The sequence below is a fragment of the Phalaenopsis equestris genome, unplaced genomic scaffold, assembly GCF_001263595.1.
Source record: "Phalaenopsis equestris unplaced genomic scaffold, ASM126359v1 Scaffold000988, whole genome shotgun sequence".
In the NCBI taxonomy this organism is placed as follows: Eukaryota; Viridiplantae; Streptophyta; class Magnoliopsida; order Asparagales; family Orchidaceae; genus Phalaenopsis; species Phalaenopsis equestris.
In genome coordinates, this window is record NW_018165427.1 from 83,711 (window position 1) to 107,123 (window position 23,413).

General features: G+C 34.5%; 2 protein-coding genes across 7 annotated transcripts in view; both read right to left on the reverse strand.

Moving 5' to 3' along the window:
* Positions 1-2,122: 2,122 nt before the first annotated feature.
* On the reverse strand, positions 2,123-7,342 carry LOC110032627 (mevalonate kinase). Of its 3 annotated transcripts, none has more exons than XM_020736305.1 (6): positions 7,134-7,342; positions 6,835-7,014; positions 5,637-5,877; positions 5,052-5,305; positions 3,572-3,985; positions 2,123-2,413 (listed from the first exon to the last, which is right to left on the reverse strand). In XM_020736305.1, exons 2-6 carry the CDS (start codon positions 6,965-6,967, stop codon positions 2,304-2,306), a joined length of 1,152 nt encoding a protein of 383 aa, XP_020591964.1. In that variant the 5' UTR covers positions 6,968-7,014; positions 7,134-7,342; the 3' UTR covers positions 2,123-2,303. The 3 variants fall into 3 exon arrangements, with proteins under 3 accessions (XP_020591964.1, XP_020591966.1, XP_020591965.1); XM_020736307.1 differs by having other exon boundaries at positions 6,835-7,018; XM_020736306.1 differs by having other exon boundaries at positions 6,835-7,070.
* Positions 7,343-10,754: 3,412 nt separating this feature from the next.
* LOC110032625 overlaps positions 10,755-23,413 on the reverse strand; it is a 35,925-nt gene continuing 23,266 nt past the window's right edge. For 2 of the 4 annotated variants that reach the window (XR_002294867.1, XR_002294866.1), the window contains exons 3-4: positions 11,100-14,409; positions 10,755-11,020 (exon numbers count right to left, since the gene is read on the reverse strand). Coding sequence is in view for 1 of the 4 variants with exons in the window: in XM_020736301.1 (XP_020591960.1) it covers positions 11,186-14,215 (3,030 nt within the window). In the remaining 3 variants the exon portion in view is untranslated. The other 2 variants (XR_002294868.1, XM_020736301.1) reach the window with 2 other exon arrangements.

The window sequence follows — 23,413 nt, forward strand, 5'->3', positions numbered from 1 at the left end:
AAACTTTGCTCACATACCCAAATTGACATCCCTAAGTGACAAAATTTGACCCGATACGCCAACATGACTCGAACTCAAACTCGAAAAATTCGGGTTAGGGTTGACCCAAATATTTTTCGAGTTGGGTTCGAGTCAAATAATAAAACTCATTTATTATTCGGGTCGAGTTTGGGTGGACCCGATTCTGACCAGGTTATTTTCGTGTTGGACCCGAAATTGACATGTTGGCCAAAATTGACATCCCTAAGTTTCAAAAATTGAAATGATATGTCACAACGACTCAAAAAATCCGGATTGGTGTTGACCCGAATATGTTTTGAGTCGGGCTATGGTTAGAGAATTTGACTCGTTTATTATTTTGGGTCAGGTTCAGGTTAACCTGATTGGGTAAAACGACGTTTTCCGAAGTTATTTCAAAGTAACAATAATTTTTCACTGTTTTAAGCCACAAATGACAATATCAGATCCAGACGGACGTGGCTTTAGTTTATTGAATAACTGATGAATAATAAAAAAATATAGAATTTGAGTAGCATGGTGTTAATTTAATTCATTATTTAATGTTATCTAATAATATTTAAAAAAACTTGTCATAATAAAGTATATTATCTAGAAAAAGCACAATTAAATCACATCAAAAGATTGGTTTATCTTTTTGGACTTAATGAACTAGTTGGACAAATTTAGATTATTTACATTAAAATCAAAGATAGATTAGATTAGTTTAAGAAGAAAATTATGGGGATTAGTTGATGATATTAGACTCGATTAATCTAACTCAATTGGGTTAGGTTAAAAGAGCCTTTAGGCGGCATAATTGGAGTAAAATGAGTTTGGGTGACTCAGGGTGCATTTGGGGAGGCAGTGCAGTGTCACACCGCAGCCGCACTATAGTTTTCCCAACTTGATAATACTGCATTTTATCTGTGTATTCAAAAATATGCAATTAAAAATTGTGTTTTCCCACAATACTTAACTACATGTAGTGGCTAATAGAAAGCTGTGATCTCACCTTTAGAAAAAAGAAAATCATAATAGTCACCATAACTTTTTGCATAATAATTTTTTCTTCAGCAGCTTCACAATTATTTTTTCAAACAGCTACTACTTCCCACAACAGACCCTTAATCGGTTGAATCACAGTACAAACAAATCAAGCTCACGAGTCACCTAAATCTAATTAGCTCATTAAAGCATAAGCGAGTCTTTCGGGATTGACTCGTTTAGATCATCATGGGAACGAGTTGGCTCATGAATAGCTACATAAATTAGGCTAACCCAATTAGGATAGGGCATGACTTATCTTTAATTATTACTTATGGTTTATGACCTTATATTTGTTAAATGTTATAAAAAAAAATGCGGCATGTTTTTTTTAGAGATAAGCATATAATATATCACGAAAAAGATATGCTAATGTGACATATGAAGGGGAAAAAAAGTATGTGCGAGCATATATCTTATATATTCAATAATTAAAATTTTATATTTATTTTTACATAATAATTCAACATCCTATGCTAATAATACATTTTTAGAAGTTGCATAAGGTTAATAATGTAAATATAAGAACACATAAACATATAAGTGTTGAACTAAGATTTGCTGTCGGTATAGAGCTTAACAACCTATCGTTGTTGTGAACCATTCGTCTTTCCAATCGACCGACCTTTCTTGGTTCGGCCGGCCGATTCATTTCGTAGTTTCATGACATGAAAGTATCATAGAGGTATTTACACACATACCACTCATTTCCCATGTATTTACAGCACCTAAATTTTAGTTTTTGCATTTATACCACCCAAATATTTCATACGCACCGAAATTTTAGTTTTTGCATTTATACCACCCAAATATTTCATACACATAAAAAATATCACTATTTTTAGCTTATAAGAAGTGCAATACATCTTTTCAGGCATATGCAAGGCAGTAGATATGTAAAAATTGAAGTTTTAGTTGTTAGATATGTAAATACATAAGATTTGGGTGACATTTATGCAAATCTTCCTACATGTAGACATGAAAGTTAGGTATTTGATATGCCAATACATCAGAATTGTGTGATATGTATGTAAACACACACACACACATATATGGGAAGAAAATGACATGTAATAAATATTTAAAAATCAGCAATTTAAGCATTATTGCAGCACCCCAAAAAAAGGAAATAAAAAGTGCAAAAGAAAAGAATTTATGAATAAAAAAGAAAATTACATGGAATCAACTAAATGTTTTCATATAATCTCCTCATTTGCAATAAAGGAGAATTAGTGTTCTAATGGCTGCCCATAATCAGCTCAACCAAAGCAGACTTGTACGCCATTTCCGCCAACTTCAGCCTTCAGGCATTGGAATCCCAGTGCTTCAAGCTCTGCAACAACCTTCTCTACAACTGTGTTGGATATTGCTGATCTTTGGTTAAGTAACTAATCAATTCTGAATAATTTCATTTGCAAATATGTTGTTTACATAAACAGCACATACTTCTTATGTATTTACATATCTCAGACATATGTATGAAAATATGAAAGTTTAGGTGTCAGACGTGCAAATACAGAAGAATTTATATAGGTTTTAACACTCTTAACAGATCTGATTGTGAAAAAAATTTTTGAAAAATAAATTCTAAAAAAATTGTGACAATAAATTGTAAAATAAATGTAAATGATAGATGTGTAAATAAACAGGAATTGTGTGGTACATTAGTAAATCTTCCTAAAAGAAGTAGATTAGAGGCCCTAAGGAACCTTTGTCAATAAAGTAACTAATATTGGCAAATAATGTGATATTTTATATCATATTCCTATGGAAATCTACATACATACCACAAAATTCTTATTTATTTAGATATCTAACACCCAAAATTTAATATTTACACTTATAACATCTTTGTATAAAAACCTATGCATGAAAAGGTGTTGTTTTTGTTGTGATATTGAGGATTTGAGTAGTATGCATGTAGACATGAATCTTTGGGTGTTAGATGTGTAAATACATGAGAAATGTGTGGTGTGCATCTAAATGTCCCTAACAACTAATACTTTAAGCCACAGCCTATTACATAATTGATTACAGAAACAACAATTAGGAAAAATATTCATAAAGTATGCTTTCCATGAACAAAAAATTAGTTTGTTTTCTTTGCATGAAGGAGCCAATGAAAGTAATTAGGAGGACAACTAGAGTGGTGGAAAGTATAATGCATGGGACTATATTAGCCAGCAGAGTAATAATTTTGTACATACATACCACCCAATTCCTATGCATTTACATTTCTACCAGCTAAACTTTACCGTTTGTGCATCTATACCACCCAAGTCTTTCATATCACAGTAAAAAATACCACTACTATAACTTTTAAAAAGAGAAACAAACATTTTAAAGCATGGATAAGATGACATATATATGTAAAAAAATCAAGTTTAGGTGTTAGTTGTGTAAATACATGAGAATTGAATGGTATGCATGTAAATCTTCCTTTAGAAAAAAAAAAGCACAATTTTACGGAAATACCAATGAGTTTTAAAAAAAAAGCACAATTTTACGGAAATACCAATGAGGATACATGTTGGCAACAAAGTCAAGACACAACCTCCGCCACCAGCACCGGTCAATTTCGAAGCCAGCTTATACTTTGCTGTCGTTTGCAGCACCTTTTCGATGGAATCATGGCTCACTTTTATGATTTGAAGTAAACCTTGATTCATCTCCATGAGTTCTTCTATTAGCTTCTCCCTTGCTCTGATAGAGATGTCACCAATCGCTGGTGTTTCGATTATAGTTGCTAATTCTTTGCTTATAAAATCAATAGCTGTAAAAATAGCATGTATGACGCCAGGATGCCGAGAAGCTTTTTCCGCAACGCCCGCAACCAACGCTTTGGTGTTTCTCGTAACCTTTGTGTTGGTAATAAGCATCCTCAGAGGCGTGGTAGATTGCAGTTGAGTTAACTCGCCCGATTTAAACATGATTAAGCTTCCTGCGAGTTGAACTCATTCAAATTCACTCCAAACTCTTAACTTTTGAGAACTCATGGAGTAACATACTCCCAATTCTTATGTAGTTCAAACAGGAACATAAAATACATGGGAAATTTACATACCACAAAATTCTTATGTATTCACAAATTTAACCCCTAAAGTTCGATATTTACATTTATAATACTTTGGCATAAAAAATTATGCCGGGAAAGGTGTGTTTTCACTTTTAAAAGTTAGAAATAGTAGTATTTTTATGTGATGTTAAAAAATTGAGTTTTCCAAATGTAAATATAAAATTTTAGGTGTTAGATATATAAATACACTTAAATTGAGTGGTATGTATGTAAATGACCAAAAATACATTTTAAACATTTACGAAAAATAATAGACATTTCAAAAATTGAATATCATATAAAAAACACACAAAATTAAATATCATCATGAAGAACAAAATCTAAGGCCTCGTTTGGCATCATTTTATTTTCAACTTTATATATATTTTTTTAATACATGTTTGGCCTAAGGGTTTGTTTGAGATCAATTTTAGTTTTCATTTTTTATTTTTTATTTTAATTTCGTTTTGTTTATGATTTTACTTGAAATTAAACATGTTTGAAACTTTATAAAAAATATAGATGTTTTAAGTGTTTTTAAAATCAAACTAATTGCTTTTGAAAACAAAAGAATAAAAACATGCAAAAACACTATAAACAAAAACGTTTTAAAAATCAATACAAAAAAAAACAAAAACAAAAGTGATTACAAACAAGCCCTTAACTTCTGAGAAAGTCGCGGAACAACTCAAAATTGCAGGAATGAACTCCTATAATCAATTTCAAAGAGGAACGTAAAATACGTTTTAAACATTTACAAAAAATAACACTCATTTCAAAAATAGAATATTCTATAAAAAACACATAACATCAGCATGAAGAACAAAAGCTAAAAGCATGCATGAGTTTCCTTCAAAAACATAAAGAATTTTGTAGAAAAACCAAAGAGAAAAAAAGGAATTGCACTGAAATACAAAACAAAGTTGAATATGCTCGAGTCAAGTAAACCTACCGAGTGTGCTTACGGTGTTGTCGATGCCAGATGGCTTCCCATGTAAAATCTTCTCACCTTCAAATGCCCATTTGTTCACCAGATCTAGATTACTGGCCGATAAAGTTAACCAACCACTTCTCTCCCCATTGACCGAAACTGCAGTGGTGAGCGAAAGAAAAGCTGATGCTAGTGCAACGCAGAATGAGGCCGATGATCCCAAACCAGAACCTAAAGGAAGCTCAGAAGTAATAGCCACTGTTGCAGGCTTGTACCTTTAAGAACAAAATATAAAAAAGCCTCCAAAATTTAGAACTTATATAATACCACCCAATTCCTATATATTTACATATCTAACACCTAAACTTTCCTTTTTAAATTTATTCCTCCCAAATCTTTCACAGCACATAAAAAAATACCACCTTTTAACTTTTAAAAAGTGAAATAAACCTTTTCATTGGCATGTAAGATATTATGCATGTAAAAATTGAAGTATAGATTTTAGATATGTAAATACATTGAATTGAGCGGTATGTATGTAAATCTACCAACTAACATCAACAAGAGGATTAAATGAAAAAGCTTTAAGCAAATTTACACACATACCCATGAATTGAGGTGTATAGATAAAGAAAAGCACAAATTCCTGAAGAGAGCCAAAGCTTATCTTCGGGGATGCTCTTCTCCTTTACTAGACTCAAAATAAGCTCCAAACGATCTTCGGAACATGGTTGTAGGATCGGAGGAAGGGTGTCTATTGTGCTAAATGCTTCTTCTAATCTTTGAGAGGGCCAAGAAAACACTAGACCCATATCTTTGAGCTCAAGCTCAACTGATACTTGGTTCTCTGATAAACAAAAAGATTAAATTTGGAAACATATTAATTTATAATAATAATTTTCGTTTTAAACTATAATAAAGACAAAGAGACAGAATTTAAAAAAAAATTTAATCTATAAACCATCATACAATAGTACAAGAAGCATTGATATCCTAAAAATATGTACTCATCACCATATTGAAAATGAGTTCCATTTAGGAGAAATTAAGTCTAAAAAATGTAACTACACTGTATTTTTATGAAAAAAACATCTATGCACATACAACAGAAGGATACTCCTATATTAAAAACATGAACTTTCACTAATGCTGTTCATACAAGTTGCAAATTTAGGAAAGCTAATGGTTTTGAAACAGCTAAAAAGCTAATTTTTTTGATGAGTTTTTAATCGAAAAAGTGACTAGCTTGTTGACAATTAAGTCCTCAAATCATCAATGGATGCAAAAAATATCAAATAGATTATATCATCATTGTTTAAAGGATCAACAGTTCTCTGAATTTTTTCTTTAATAAAATTTGTATATATATAAAAGAACCGATGCTTGTTTCCTAATTGCGTTTTCTACTTCTCATCATGCTCAACTTCTCTAATGGAAATGGAAAAATTGTGATTAGATTGGAATTGCATGACCATCAACGATAAGATTATTCTGTAAGAGAAAATGTTCATGCTTTTGCAGATAAAAGAATGAAATAAATGAAAATAAAATAAAATAAAATAGAGGAAGGATTAGAGGATTTGTGCTGAGTACCAATAATCAATAGTGGTTCACCAAAAGCAAAAAAGAAAAAAAAAAAGAAAAACCTTTAACATAATTTTTAGGCTAAAATCAATCATAAACTCCAATCACAAGTAAAATCAATCTAGATTCGTCTTCCTTAACAGACTAGTTGTAATCCATATTTATTGTAGAAACTAAAAACTACACAGATCGCAATCAGAGGACATGAATAGAAGCGAACCTGAAGGCGGCGGCAGCCGGAATAGCACGTGGGTATATAGATCAATAGCCGCAGCAATGGCGGTAGATCCATGAACGACGGCATGTTCCCCGGCGAGGATAATCTTCCCCGGAGCACGACTTCTTACCTCCATTTTTGCCTCTCGGAGAAAAATATGCCGACAGCCTGATATCTCTTCACCTGTCTTATTTGAACCGAACTCGATTGGATTGCTTTCAGGATTAAAACCCTAGGTGCTGTTTACAAGCAGTATTTGAGCAGGCCAAAGAGTAAAGTCAGAATAATCAATCCCGTTTCACCTGAAAGAATCTTAAATCCGGTGGTTGGAGATATAGATGAAGTTAAATCCGCAAGTCTCGCATGAGGTCTCTCATCTCCTCCACACGCCGCTGGTGAAGCGCCATGCTTCCTCCCGCGAGCTCACAGCGCCGCGAATCGCGCGCTTCGCTCCCTTCCTGTCGAGGATTTTGAAGGCCGGGAATTTTTGGGGAGGAAGACGAGGGTTTTTTATGAATTATGTATTTATGATTCCCCATTTTTAAAATTAGGTAATTTACATAGATAGCACAGTTGTTTTTTGTATTTACATATTTCATATCTAAACTTTTTTATTTACACACACAACACTATAAGCACGTGTTAAGAGTGAAATGCACCTCTTCGTGTATATGTAGAAAGCACCAAAGTGTTGTGTGTGTAAAATGAAAGTTTAAGGGCCTGTTTGGGGCAGCTGATAAATGCGGCAACGTTTTTTAAAAATGTCGCATAACCGTTTGGTTTGCGTTTTTGAAAACTATGTCTGTCTCGATTGAGTTTTTTTTCATTAAACTCAAGTTGTGGGTCGATCCCCGCGGTGGACCCGCAGACCACGTTTGAGAATAAACTGTTTATCCTGAAACACACAAGCTGCACTTAATAAACCCTAAACTATATAATTATAGAAAGAATTTAGTGCTATGTATGTAAATTTCTCTTTTAAAATTGGGGACATTTACATACGTAGCATATTTGTTTTTGTATTTACATATTTCCTATCTAAATTTACACACATATCACTCAAAGCTTTAATATCATATAAAAAATAACACTATTATCACGAATTTAAAGCATCAAAGTGTTATATATGGAAATATACAAGTTTAGATATGAAATATGAAAATAGATAATATTTTTTTGCTACGTAAGTAAAGTTCTCTTTTTAAAATAGGAAGATTTTCATATATACCACTTAATTTTATTTAATTATATATCTATCACCTCAACTTCAATATATGTATATATATATGTGCACGCACATCATAATTTCTAAGCGTGAAAATTTTGGGTAATGTGGAGATCAGGTCCGTCGAATTTAATTAGCTTCTTAATTAATTATCTCACCTACCACTCTCATGGTTTTTATAAATAGTCTTTTTTGCTTTAAAGAAAATGCAAGCCAAGCAAGACCAAGCCAAGTAATCTTGAGAGCTAAGAGAAAGAGAGGAAGAGAGAGAGAGGGAAGAGAGAGAGAGAGGAAGGGATAGAAGAAAATATAGATTTTCTTGTAAACTTCGAGGCGCTCGACGGTGAAATTCCTCGACGATATAATTCCTCGAAGAAATAAATCCTCTACAGCTCCGTGGACGTAGGCAAATTTGCCGAACCACGTAATTTAAATTTTTTTGTCGCTCTAGTGTTTTTTCTACGTGCAATTTTTTCTCATTCCATTTTTTGCTTTATTGTTGTCGTTTTTCACAGAGAAAATTGGTATTTCACTTTTAAAAAAATTAATAATAATAGTTTTACATGAAAATTTTGTGGGGGTATAAATGTAAAAAGTAAAGTTCAATTGTTTGGTATTTATGGCACTTTTTAAAACTAGTTTTTTTTTGTTAATTATGTATATTATATGGTAATTATTGATAATAATTATCTAATCATATTAATTTTCCATTAAAAAATTATATTTATGCTTTATTTTGATTATATTCAATACACCTTTTTCATGCATAAATTTGTGAAACCAAAATGTGATAAATGTAAATATCAAATATTAGGCACTAAATATGTAAATTCAAAGAAATTATCTGGTACATATGTAAATTTTCCAATACTTAATTAGTTTTATAAGTTAGTAATTATTGAGTAATTAAGATGTTAACTTGTGATGATTAACCTTAATTTGCATAAATACAATTAATGTAGAATTAATAATTCATATTCATTTAAAATATATCAATTTAAATGAATTTATTTTTTTAATCTAAATTGTTAAATTTACAATTATTATATAATTAGTTTAATAAATTACATATTTTTTAAAATATCTCTTAGTTGCTGATAAGATATGTTTAAAAAAAAAATTGTGTCACTCCCAATCAATTCTTATTTTTTGTTCCCCAATTATTTCATACGGACGGCGTATGCAGAGATGCATGTGTTGTCCAATCTCTATATCAAATTGATAATTTGGATGTGATATGAAAGGCTGAGTGTTAGATCCATTGATCGGGGCAAAATTGTATTTCGGTGGGCCCATTTAAAAAAAAAAAATTGATAAAAGTTTTGATCAACGGTGGAGATCAGATGACGCATGCAGCTTTGCATACGCCGTCTGTATTAATAATTTTTCTCAACACTCACCAAATTAAATACTCGGTAATTTTTCTTTAGATACCAATTAATTTTATGTATTTACACATCTAACACCTAAGCTTCAAGTGTCAAATAAATGCCACTTACATATGGATGAAAAAGATCTAGTTGACTTTATTGTAATTTGGATGTGATATGAAAGGCTGAGTGTTAGATATGTAAATACGTAGAGATTTTGGCGATAAATCTAAATAATAAGATAAAAAGAAGTTATTTTCTTAAAAATAAATACGTTAAACGTGTGAATATCATTTAAATTTATTAAAAAAAAATTATCTTGTCTAAATCTACAAAAAAAATTAAATAAAATATCAACATAAATCTCTTTAAAGATCAATTTTTTTTGGAATCATAATAATCTTGAGACGTTGCAATTTTTTTTTTAATTTATATTTTTTTAATTTATAGCAAACTTGAGTAAATAAATAATGAAAAACAATAATTGATTGACCAATATGAACTGTCAGACTGAAAAAAATATTACGTCCGTAGTTCAGATGCAAGCTACGTCAGGACAACGGTTGCGATCCACCAGAAAGAACAAAGAAGAAAAAAAAAAAAGACATTTGATAGATCACAAACATTGTCCGGACGGACATAGCTTGCATCCGGATTCCGGACGTAATATGTTGTCTAAACCGAGTTTCAAATTTCATTGGATATTCAATCTCTATAATTTCAAAATTTGCATCTCCATCAAATAAAAAATGAGATTTTTTTAATAATTATTTTAATGTTATTTAGGCTAAAATTCCAAAACGCGTCTATCATAAGCCATTCAACATGCATCCAAAATGCCTTGATGACTACCAATGTAATAATTTGGTGCTTACTAATTTTTTTCACTTATATACTTTATTTAATTAAAAAAACAAGTGCAATTTGATCTTTAAACTACTTTCCCAAAAAATTCAACTATAATTTAATTATTCGATTTCAGCTTCTTTAAGCCAAAACTTAAAACCATTTTGCTATCACTAAGTTCTCACTTACATACTTTTCACATCATTATTAATGAATATTTACTTAATAAATTATATTAGAATATACTTATAAAAACTATTTAAAAATTAAAATAGACTATTTAAAATATAAGATATTAGAAATTAAAAGAACTATCAAAATATGAAAAGGCTAAAGAATCTGAAAATTAGGATAAAAAAAACATAATAATTATAACAATTATGATAAAATATTCAGTGAAGAGTGAATCATAAATCACTTGCTTGCAATTACTACTCTGCCCAATATTAATCAGAAGATTAGGATTAGGATTAGAATTAGAATCTTAAAAAAAAAAAGCAAAGGAGCAGTAGAGAGTTATGTTTGGAGTATTTAATAATAATATACATGGAAAATACTTGGAAGGCATGAGTGCCAAATCATCAAACCTCCCCCAAAAAGGAAAAAGAAAGCTACATAGATGACTAATAGCTCTTAATTTCAACATTTTGTTAAATCTGAAAGCTGCATCATAATATCAAGGCAAAAAGGCCAGGCAGCTGCTTCCAGATTCAAAACTGGTGCAGAAGGTGCCAGAAAGCTTGTCACCCTGAGAATAAGAACAAGAAGCTCAATTTTATAATAATCATAAGGCCCACCACAACACTTTAAAAAAAAAAAAAAAAAACCTGGTCATCTTCTTCATTCTCCAGCCCTGCGCCTCTTCCCTGCTAGTGAGTAGTGCACAGTGTAAAATAAAACTCAAGAGGGGTTCCTAACTCAACAATATCTTTGGAATTGAGTCGGGATCGAGCTCCCAACACTCCTTCTGCTTCCCAGATTCCTTGATAGTTCGTCGAAATGCCGGTATCAGATGAGAGAATCTCAGCCATTCTTTTATCGGTATCTTGACATCGGCCAAGCCGCCGGTTTCAGCAGTAAAAAAATTCTCGTAACCTTCGACTTTAGTCAAGCTCGCTGCTCTTATTACAGATTCATTCCGTTGGATGATCTCCACAAGCGAGTAATCAGCAGCATTTCCTATATCTTTGGAAGTCAACATAAGGCTCCAATTCTTATATAAAGCCCAAACCTCACCACTGCTTGGATATATCTCATACAAATCGTTTTTCTTGATCGATTTCGCGTGAACCACATGAGAGAACGCATCGGTCGTATAGAACCGTTCGGTGCCCAACGAAACTTTGAATGTTCCGCAGCCGAAAGGAAGGCCATTTTTTGACCACAATTTCTCGTATTGTGTCTCTGGTGAGTGTTCAAGCCACTTAATAATAACAAAGCCGGCCTCTTCCCATTCAACTTTTTTTATCCAAGCATAGTAGTTAGGAAACTCAACTATTTCACTATAAAGTGCCCAAATCTGACCTTTCGCAAACTTGTCCTCTGATCTCAGATTATGAAATTCTGAATTTTTTCGCTCTTCTCCATTAAAGCTGGAGTCTTCTTCATCATCTTCATTACTTTCTACACCTAAGCTACAAGAACCTGTAGTTTCATTTCTCCTGTCAGGATTGCAAGGTTTCTCTGGATCCACAGGGTGCTGTTCTGTTGCGTCATCTGATTTATGGAGTATATCTTCGGAATTAACACTAAAATGGCCTCTGATCCTACTATTAACTGCACAGCCTGCGAGTTTATCATCAACAGAATTAGCACTAACCGTGTCTGTGACCTTCAGCAGGCTCTCCGGTAAAGCAGCTGGATCGAGCTCAAAAGAATCTCTTGGAATTCCTTCTCCTTCTTCGCGGAGACTGTAATGAGGTATACAATGAGAGAATTTGAGCAATTGCCCGCCTGGTATCACGGTGTTTTGTTTATCATGAACCGGCGCAAACACGTATAGAAATCCTTTCACTTTGAACAAATTGCAGACAGTGATGTCTTTGCCATATGAAAAATCTGAAACAACTTGAACAATTTCATATTCATAATTTCTGGACTTGTTTACAGCAGAGCTCCATCCTATATCCCAGTCTTTGAAAAGGGCCCAAACCTCCCCCTTCTTTGGGTAGAAACTGTAACTATCTTTTCTAATATCCTCTGAAAAAACAAGATGTGAGAACATTTGTTGGCTTTTTGTACTACAGGCCTTTCCTTGAGTAAAATTACCACAAGAAATTGGAAGTCCAGCTGCAACCCAAGCTTTCTCTGCTGCACTCGTTGGATTGTTCTCTAACCAGATGTACTGCAGCCTGAAGCTTGAAACAAAAGGTTTCTGAATCAGAGCATAATACCGAGGCATTCCGTCGTCATCATCATAAACAGCCCAAACCTGATTCTCAGCAAATCTACTTTTATTCCTCTCTTCATCGAAGTCAAAAAATTCTGGGTCGGGGTAAGAGAAGGAAGAAGAAGCTTGCTGCTTTCTGGATCTTGACGGAACAGCAGAAGTTGAATTTGAACTTTTTTTAACTTGTTTTTCATCTTTCTTATGAACTGTTTCCTCCATTACTCTATCTTGAACACTCACCCTTTGTAAATTATCTTTACAAGGATTCTCGTCTTTCTGCTCCGGCTTAATCCCATCTTCAGAAATAGGAATCTCACTTTTTTTCACCTTCACACCATTCGGTACTACAGGAGATGAGATGTCCTGGTTTTTACTGCCAAATGAACCAACTTTTCTTATTCTTTTACGAGGGGGCACAGAATCCTCATCTTCGCTTTCGGCTTCTCTATAAGTGACATTTGTTTTAGACCGTGTTGACCTTCTTGGATACCTGCTGTTTGTTGGTCCACCATCAAGCACAGTTGGTTCTACCTCTGAAATACTATCCGCGGAATTATTTTCAGTAGAATCACTTTCAGCAGATTCTGAGTCAGTAGAGTTTACTACAACCCTCCTATTCCTCCTCATCCGGCGAGCATTACCTGATGGCTTATTCTCCGGTTTAGAATTTTCAGACTTCTGCTGATTACTATCCATACCATCCCCGCAAGGCTCAGGCCTTTCTTCCTTGTTTCCAGATCCATGTTGAGGTTTGGTAGCAGCAGGTTTTGCAGGTTGTGATGCACGAGTTTGGCTCCCATGATTATAAGAGCGCTGACCTGGAACAGGCATCTCATGTGTACCAGTGTGGCTCCGTGTGAACCCAGAACTTGAACCAGGAGGTGGAATGTTTTCAGGACTCACTTCAAATGCATAAAATTTCTTGAAGCATTTGTGACATTGGACCTCTCTATTCAACCAAGGGCGAGCATATTGGAATCTGTTATTACAGAAAACACACATGGTCCAAAAACATTGTGAAGCATAGAACATAGATGGTAGCTGCTGATCCTGAGGTCTTAGTCCACTAAATTGACTATTTGAAACATTAACTGTAGCAGCTGTATACCTTCTAGCATTTCTAGAATTCTGAGAGGAATGCCATGAAGCCCTCATTTGTACTCTTCTCTTTGCATCATAAACTTGGCGGTCAGCTTGATTGGACAATACCTTATATGCTTCGCCAACAAACTTAAAGGCAGCTTCTGCACCGGCAAATTTGTTCTTGTCCGGATGAAGCAGAAGAGCGAGCCTGCGGTATTGCTTCTTGATCAATGCTTCGTCAGCTGATGCCTCTACCTGAAGAACTCCATAATGGTCTGTCTGACCATTTACTAAGTTTCCAGCAGAGCAATGGACCTCACAAACAGTAAGCATGTGAGATGCATTCTCAATTTCTGGGTAAAGTTGCAAAGCTTTAAGCAGAAGTTTTTTTGCAACCACAAAATCCCTGCCGAGCATCTTGCTTTCAGCAATTTCCTTTGCTCTGGTAGCTTCCTCTTTATTGCAGTCCATTTTGCAATAATCACAAAATTGACATGTAAGCTGCACTGCTTAAGATGAACCTCACTACTTGTTCATGTATGGTTAGTCAACTTGTAAACCATAAGAGAGATCTATCATATCCACCAACACAATTTCAGACTACAAAAACTTATTACCATATTGCAAGCAGTTGGAAGTAAAAAATTTCCAAAGAACTAAGGCACCTGCAAGTAGAAGTCAAGAGAGTGATGAGTGATGAGAGAGAGAAAGCATTTTACATGGCAATTATTATCAAGGGGTGTGGTAGTGACACATAATCCCGTGAGCACACGCATATAAATTTTCAAAAAAAAAAGGGGAAGAAAACGAAAAGATTAAACAGTTAAAAAAACAACATTAAGCACTTGTAAAAAATGTATGATTTACAACAAAATCAGCAACAATATACGAACATAGAATATAAATTCATAAAATCATCGATGAGTTTTCTGAACACGCCATCAAGCTTCTCCAACCTAGAGAATGATTTGTAGTACTCTACAAAATTACACCAAAGACCAATCTCTTTGCAGTTGTCACTACATGTCCTTAAAGTTGTGATTTGTTGGTAAGAATTAAGTTGAAAAAAAAAAAATACTACTGATCTCAAAATTACATGCTGAATGGTTGGTTTGGGTGTAATGGATAAGAAATTGATTTTACAAGGAAATTAGAGCATATGGATATTTCATTTTATGATTCCTAAAGCAGAGTGAAAAGCTTTAGTATTTCCAAATGATGGAGATCTGGAAGTATTTCTCATTCGAAACATCAATAATCTGAACACATTTAGTTTCATTATTTGTTAGATTTTTACCACGTAATTTTAATTTAATTTAAATGCTTAAATATGATTGTGATGATGTGACAACAGTAAATGAGATCTATTACCGATTATTTCAATATCTTGGTTTAGTTCATTAGAAGTTCAAAGTTGAATGGATAAAATGGCTGGAAAGTTTAATGTTATGGCAGCAAGTTGCAATGGTTTCTTAGGCCTGTTAGGCGCAGCTGCAAATTCTCAACTTTTCAGCTGCAGCTGCGCTGCCCCAGAAAGCTGTTGCGGGGAAGCAGCTACGGGGAAGCTGACTGTCTGTTTGGTGCAGCTGTGTTAAAACAGTTGTGGGGCAGTTGTTTCTGGAAAAATGACCATGGTGACCCTGTTTGGTAAAATTGTTTAAAAGAATATTGTAACAACTACAGTTTTGAAACTTCTGAAACAGAAATTCATTTCTATAAAGAAAAAGAAATAAAATTAATAAAATTATAAATAAAATATGAAAATTATAATATCTTTAACGATTTGATGTACTCATAAGCAAACTCAAATCAAAACATAAAATATGAAAATTATAATATCTTTAAGGATTTGATGTACTCATAAGCAAACTCAAATCAAAACAGAAAGATCTGACAAACTTAAACCAAGGGATCAAAGAACAACGCAGTTAACGATCGACATCAAAATTTCTTCAATTTATGTTTTTTTATGCCAAACATTACACAACTTGTAAGTTGCAGTAGAAAAATAATGGGCGCCAAAAAAACTTGGAAGAGTTTTAAATTATTTTGTTTATATCATACACTCTCAAATGGAAGATGCATTGCTTCTGTATAGCTATGGAATTATCAAGTTCGATCTTTTCAGAACGGTTGCTTATTGAATCGATATCAATCTCAGATGGAAGAACCGATCACTACGAGTTAACTTATTATTGGTTTCACAAGGAATCAGATCAGTGTTAACATCCTCTCCCAAATCATCCTATTTCAAAATTAGTTTTTTTGAATCTGATGATGTTAAAGACTACAATTCCTATGTTTTTACATATATAACACCTAAACTTAACTTTATACCTTTATATCACCCATATGGTTTTATTTCCGATATTTTAAAAAAAGATAAAAGTAAACAATACATAAACAAGAAAGAGCATATTGAACACAATTGGTATAATCCTAAGCAATAAATTTACAAATCTAACACCTGTTATATAAATACAAATACAAAAGAATTGGGTGGTATAAATTTAAGTGCTTAATGACTGATATAAAAATGTTCTGCAATAAAACGATGATGGAAACTTCTAGTTATCAATCAAATGCAGCTGAAAAAATAATGCAAAATTAAGCTAGATTATTTCCAACTCAAATCATAACTGGAAATGTATGGAATCAAGTTTGCAATATGATGAGCACCTTTCATATTTTACCAGGCATATTTTACCAGGAAGATAAACAAAGATAAACAGCCATTGGCAAGAAAATTAAAAAACAGGACAGGGAAATTCAACTCCTCCATAAGCCAGTTAACTTTCCAAAAAAAAAAAAAGATTGACCTCACCCAAATTCCCAAAAATGTACTTCTCAGCAATATCTCTAACTTTAATCATACATTTGCATGTTTTAGAGTCCACAATTTCCTAAATCGATGCACTTGTTTAGAAACAAAGATTTCCTTGGTGATGGCACAAGCAATACAAATTATCATGAATTTAGCCCATAGACCCCTTCAAAGCAGGACATGAAAAGCACTGCTTGATGAAATAAGCTAATTAAAATAACAAGGCATACAATATTTTATCAAACTAGTTGTATGAATAAATAATAACTTGCAAAACTCCACAAAAATATAATTTGCATGCAAGAAGCAAAAGTTTCCAGGCATCAAACTTCTTTAGCAAATATTTGCATATATCAATTTTCTTTAGCAAAAGTTCCCAAGCAAGCAATACTTTAGAATTCTCCAGCACACATCAATTTTCTTTCGCAAATATTGCATATATAGACAGACAATTCAAATGCATTACTTATCAAAGAGAGAGTGAGTATATAATAATAAATTTGATTTATGATGATACCATATTAAAATAATATTCAAATTTTGATGTAATCTTACTCAACCTCCCTTAGGGTCTGTTTGGCGTAGCTGCAGCTTCTACCTAATTCCTATGCTTTTTCTCCCTATCCCTCCTTTCATTATTCGCCGGAATAATTTTCCCCAAGGAGTTGTTATCATTGCTTGACTACTTCCTTATTTGTAGCACCTACTTGATTTCAAACAGCCCCTTCAATGCACTAAATAAATTTAGCCTTAAAGTAAATGCAGAATAGAATAAGCTTATAGAACCTTATTGCTTGCCAAAAAATGTAAGCATTTTCTCTTTTTCTGCCCTATGTTGACGCATTTCTAATAAAAATTCATATGATTAAAAACATGGCGGATAGCTACACTCACAGCCATATACCAGAACATAAATACTAGGCAAACCAAAAAAGAGGACCTGGAAAAGATCAAATTCTTGGGCAATCTTACCCGGAATTAGGAGCTTCCTCTTGAATGGGGCTAGGGCCTCGGAGCACTGTTTTAGCTGGTCGGGTGAGAGGTAGATGGGCAGCGGCAGATTGGAGCAGAGAACTGCAGGGTCTAAAGAGCGGCCAGAGCCGACGTTTCCGGCTCCCGATGACGTGGGAAAGGAGTGAGCAGGGGCTGAGGCTCCAGCCATCCTTAGCCTTCGTCGTCGACGGCGGATCGCAGAATCAAAAACGCAGCCGAACGAAAGGCGGAATCACAACAAATAGAAGGGGTGCCAAAGGCACCTGGGTAAAATGCCAAAGGAGCCAAGCAGGGACCGCGAGAGCGAAGCGGGGCCACAGGTTCGATACCGCGGCCTGCTTTTCTCTCAGATTTGCGACTGCCGCAAATAAAATGCCCCGATTTTAGCTCAGATTCGCGGCCTCTGCAAATAAAACGCCCCGCCAAACGAGCCTTTTCTGCGGCCTACAACTGTTCTTGCAGTAGTTTGATATATTTGAAAAGGCTGGTACTGTGCAGCATTGCAATTTACTTCATGTTGAATTTATAGCAATTTAATTTTTTATTGATGATTTCTTTGATTTAATTAGTCATTAAATATTTATGTGGAGTAAATTTCTCATCTATTTGATTTACATCAAATGAAGATTAATTCATACTTTAATTAATGGTTTTATAAACTGCAAACACCATATTAATTTGTGTGATCTTCATTTATTGCATCATTTAGTTGTATTTCAACCCTAAACTCAGAAGCATCTGACACTTGAGAAGATAAAACATCTCCAGGGAGTTTCTCCTTCAAATTGGTAAAAAACCAATCTCAATTAAATTCCTTTTCCATTTACTTTCTACTTCCCATCTTTAAATTCCTTCAAAGCAAGCAGAGCCTAAAGGTTGCTTTCTTATGACTGCGCTAAAATGTTACCTCTGATGTTGCCATCCGGTGGCATACGTGTTGAATGCAAAACAAGTAAAGAATGAAACAGGGAAGGAGAAAGAGCAGAATAAAAGGACCAATTTCCCATGCCTCTCAAGCCACATGATTTAAACAGCCAAATGACCTAAAGGGTGACAATAATCAAGGATAAAAGATTCATTAGAATGTTAAAAAGAAATTTAAACAAGCCATCAATCACTTCACAATGGATAGAAATCAAGTCTAAACAACGAATAAGATTTCACATATATTTCACAAACACTGCCATATAAATCTTAGAATAAACAAGTAGCTAAACTAAACAAAGAGATAAATGACATCACATACAATATCAGTACAATCAAGTTCGTACTATCAGGTTATAATAAATTCATTCTCAGAATAAAGGAAAACCATGTAAGCATTTAGATATACGATGGGATGAAGATAAATAAAGGCATTGTTTGCATTGGAGGGGATTCCCAATAATATAATATAATAAAAGCACGGCTTGCATTCAAGAACAGTCAAATAAACTCTACAAACAGCCCTTCCCACCACCAATTTTTATAAAAATTAAATCTTTCATCGAACATGTCAAAAAATAAAAAATTTAGCATGTTAAATAGAATTCCTCCTAAGAATCTAAATCCATATTCCACCAATCAAAACAGTCCAAATAAACACTACAAATTATCAAGACTCCAAGAATTTAATTTCAAACCATTTGGAAGTTTCCACATGTGGCAGAAATAGCATCATGAAATCAAACCAACCATTCAAAAAAAAAAAAAAATTATGCATCCAATTGACAATAAAATAACCATACAAGTTTTTTAAATCAATTATGCCAATAAAATAAAAAAGAATGAAAAAAAAATTGAAAAATTAAAAAAATTAAAAAAGAATGAATGATTTTGATCTATTATAGTAACATAATAACGACTTTTAAAAACAATATTTCTCATCGAAGTGGGAGATTTCTTTCCTCAAACTTGACAACAAAATTCATATAACTCCAATTACTTTTTATGACATGATTTTCGCAACCCATATTTTCCCTTCAATAATTTTATATCGTTGTCAAAATATATTGCACTGATTATGCCAACTTTAATCTAAAAAGGAAGTGGGGGAGGGAGAGTGATTAATGGCTGAGTTAGGGACAACGAGTGACTCCTAACAAGCTTCTAGGATGACAAACTTAAAGAAAGAAAAGAGTGAAAAAATAGCCAAATCCAAAATTAGAAATGGAAAAAAAGATTGGCGATATAAATAAAAAGTTAGGCCATAATATGAAAACAACTTTTGGTGTTAACATGTAGATTTCAATTCCGAACTCCAAAATTAAGCATGACTAATGGATTACCCATAGAATGGGTGACCTCTTGGGAAGATGAAAGAAGATAAAGATGTGAGATTCAACCTTCACCAAGACTGGTTGGGACAAAAAGAAAACCAATAATTTGCATAACAAGATCTAAGAAGTTACACAAATGCCTTTCCTTGTGCCTACAAGTCTAGTAATCCATCTTTCACATTCTTAATTATTCTTCTTTGTTTTACTTTCACGAGCCATTAATTTCTCCAACAAAAAAGCTATACTTGAATGATGAGCAATATATAAATCAATTATATCAACAATTCTATTCCACCAACTTGAATTTTAATTTGACGACTTTTAGGAGGTGTTTGGTTGCATCATATTAATAGGATTTAACCATGAATTTATTAAATCCAGCCAAAAATAAAAAAAAAAACAAAGTTCAATGAATTTATGAAATTTTCAGATTTAATATCCAAATTGTCTTCGATTCATGTTAAATCTGGATTTAATAAATCCATTAAATCCAGCAAAGAGGTGGATTTAATAAATATGGATTTACTAAATCCTACTAAAGCTAAATTCTTTTTGCAGCCAAACATCCATGACTATTAATACTTATCAATCTTTTCTGGCCTTCTTTCATTATTTTGAGTTTTTAGTAGCAGTCATAAGTGCAAAAGAAAAGTAAACCCGATCATAATACATACATATGTAAATTTGTGTGCGCGTGCGTGTAATATTGAAACCTAAATTAAATCAATAAAGAAAATTTAAGTTGTTTGACACAAGCAAAAAAAAAATGATGAAAATTGGTCGAAAGAAATGGAAGAAATGCAAAAAACCAGTCAAACTATATCAACATAATGTAAAGAACGAAATTTGTCTTTTCTTTCTTCCTCTCTATAGGTTTTTTCTAGAGAGAGAAGCTCTTGGGGGGGGGGGGTGGTTGAGGTCACGGAGGCATCTTTGGGTGGTGTAGAAGAAGGGAATGCTTCGGCTTCTATTCCATCTCCTATGAATTTCAATGACGAACTCCCAGTCAGAGCTGAATAATATAAACCTAAAGTGGCTCTTCTTGAGCCAAGAAACTCACGAAGTATGCGTCAAGATCCAAGAAGTGTGAATTCTTCCTTTGATGGGATTCCGCTGGCATCCATTACTGGCAAGGGCACGACAGCCATGGAAGGAGCTAAAACTGGTAGCAATCATAAGCACAAGGAAGGAGTTGTGCATAAAATCCAAGTCCGTCACAATTCTCGTTCGCCCCAAGGGAATCGGGCTAGAAGTCAACACAAGCATGGACAGGGGAAAAGAGAACTCCCACGCGGCTCATCCAAGAAAGCCCTTTTCCACCATCTTCCTAGGGAAGGTGAAACTCTGGTAAATCAATCACAAGTAAACTCTGCGGTTGATATAGAGGTTGCCAAGTGTGATACAGTGTTGGGAGAAAGCAATTAGGATGCCCTTCTGCAAAAACCAGTGCAAGATGAAATGATGAATGAAGTTATTCCACATAGAAGTTGAATCCATTGCAGGTGTTGAAAGCCAAGATACCCATATGCAGGAGGCTAGTGCTTTATGAAGCTTCCCATCAGGTGTTTGCCATAATGACTCTGCCAATCATTATCAAGTAGCTTGCAATATATCATGGGTTTACAAAATGACAGAGGTCCTTTGCTTGTTCTTACACAAACGGCCCCGCAAAGACTTAGCCCACCGGTCATGAAGTTGACCAATGTGTCACCAACTTCTCACAATCGTCAGGCTAATGATGGACACATAAAGCATGATCCGGGACAGCTCATGTTCAGGTTACAAAACTCGAGAAGAACCAAGACCATACAAATGAAGGGGTAGTTGCTTCTCTAAATATGGACAAGGTCCAACAAAACATTTCCATGCTCCAAACGACTGTTGTGAGTAAACTCCTGGCATCTTCAAACTTGCAACAATAAGTAGCGAATGCCTTTTATGCATATTTGAGAACAAAGAAGCTATGATGTTGTTCTGCTTGGTGGGCCCTTCGTTCATTGCTGGCACCATTTTGGGTTAGATGCGTGGAAACCAAATTTCTCTCTTGTTTCTCTCCAAGGGTTTTCAGCCCTGACTTGGATCAGGTTGCCTCATTTGTCGAACCTTTTTGGGATTCTACCGTAGGATTCTATGCATGAAGCCCCATAGAAAGCATGAAGCCCCATAGAAATGAAGCCCCACAAGACCCCACCGTCACAAGCATGAAGCCCCATAGAAACAAGTGCAATCAGCCAATATCCTTTCCATAGCTTTTCGATGGTTGGTCAACCTTTGTGGATTGATGCCCAAACGAACTCGTGAGATCAAAGTAATTACGCTTGGGAGTGTGCCCAAGTTAATCTTTCAAATAAACATGTTGCAGGCATTTCAATGTGGTATCAATGACAAATTAGACCAACATTTTGAATATGAAGGGCTCCCTCATCTTTATTTCGATTGCAGGGAAGTGGGCCACCAAATCCCTCAATGCAAGGAAGCTATTACACCTTTAAATTTGGAAGTGCTTTTCTACTGAAAAGGCGAGTAATGATGGGGAGGCTGTGATTCCAAAGAAGATTCCCACAAATGATGGCCCCACAAGACCCCACCGTCAAAAGCATGAAGCCCCATAGAAACAAGTGCAATCAGCCCGTGGCATTCCGGAGAGCAACACGGAGGACAATCCTCCTACTGATGTTAGTCCTTGGACAGTTGTCACAAGAAATTGCAAGATCCAGTCTAAATCTCAGGCTCCGGTCAAGTCGGATAAGCCATAGAATCCTACCAGTTCTAAGGAATAGGGGCCTCGCAACCAAAAGACTATCTTCCCGCATAAGCATATGGTTGTCCGAAACCAAAATGTTTTCACTTTCAATTCTGGCTAGGAAGCTGATTAAACCAATGAACTTTGCTCCAGTTCTATGCAGGAACTTTGCTACTTGCCGAGTGGCCCACCAATTTATCCAGTCACCCGAAGAAAACATACAAGGAACCAGTTTCCAAGGCTCAGGATGAGAAGTTACTGCAGCTTGCGCTCGTTGAGGGTCAGCAAAGAAAATAGAAGAAAAATACGGAGATTAATACGGATAACTGGGATGCGTTCCCTGCAGTGGATCAATGGCCCACTTTAGGACAGTAATCTTCCCTCTCTCATTAGAGGGGATTATAACTGCATTCTTAATCAGCAAGACAAGAAAGCTGGCAAGCCTTTTATCTTTAGTAAGTGGGTGCAAGACATATTCGATTTTATGTTCCAGCATGATTTTCACAATTTGGGATTTACAAGTCCGAGATTTACCGGTGCAACAACAGAGATTGCAATAGTAGAATTTGGGTCATACATGACCGCATCATTGCCAACTCAGCCGCCTTACAACTTCTCCTACCCGCGGCCGAATGAGCTTGGCCCATTTTAGGACAGTAATCTTCCCTCTCTCATAAGAGGGGATTATAACTGCATTCTTAATCAGCAAGACAAAAAGCTGGCAAGCCTTTTATCTTTATTAAGTGGTTGCAAGACATTTTCGATGTCATGTCCCAGCATGATTTTCACAATTTGGGATTTACAAGTCCGAGATTTACAGCTGCAACAACGGAGATCGCAATAGTAGAATT

Coding starts and splice junctions, on each gene's coding strand:
- LOC110032627 (XM_020736305.1), bottom strand. CDS start 6,967: ATGGAGGTAAGAAGTCGTGCTCCGGGGAAGATTATCCTCGCCGGGGAA. Junction 5,878..6,834: donor CCGGCTGCCGCCGCCTTCAG/GTTCGCTTCTAT, acceptor TTTGTTTATCAG/AGAACCAAGTATCAGTTGAG. Junction 2,414..3,571: donor CTTGACTTTGTTGCCAACAT/GTATCCTCATTG, acceptor ACCAAAGATCAG/CAATATCCAACACAGTTGTA.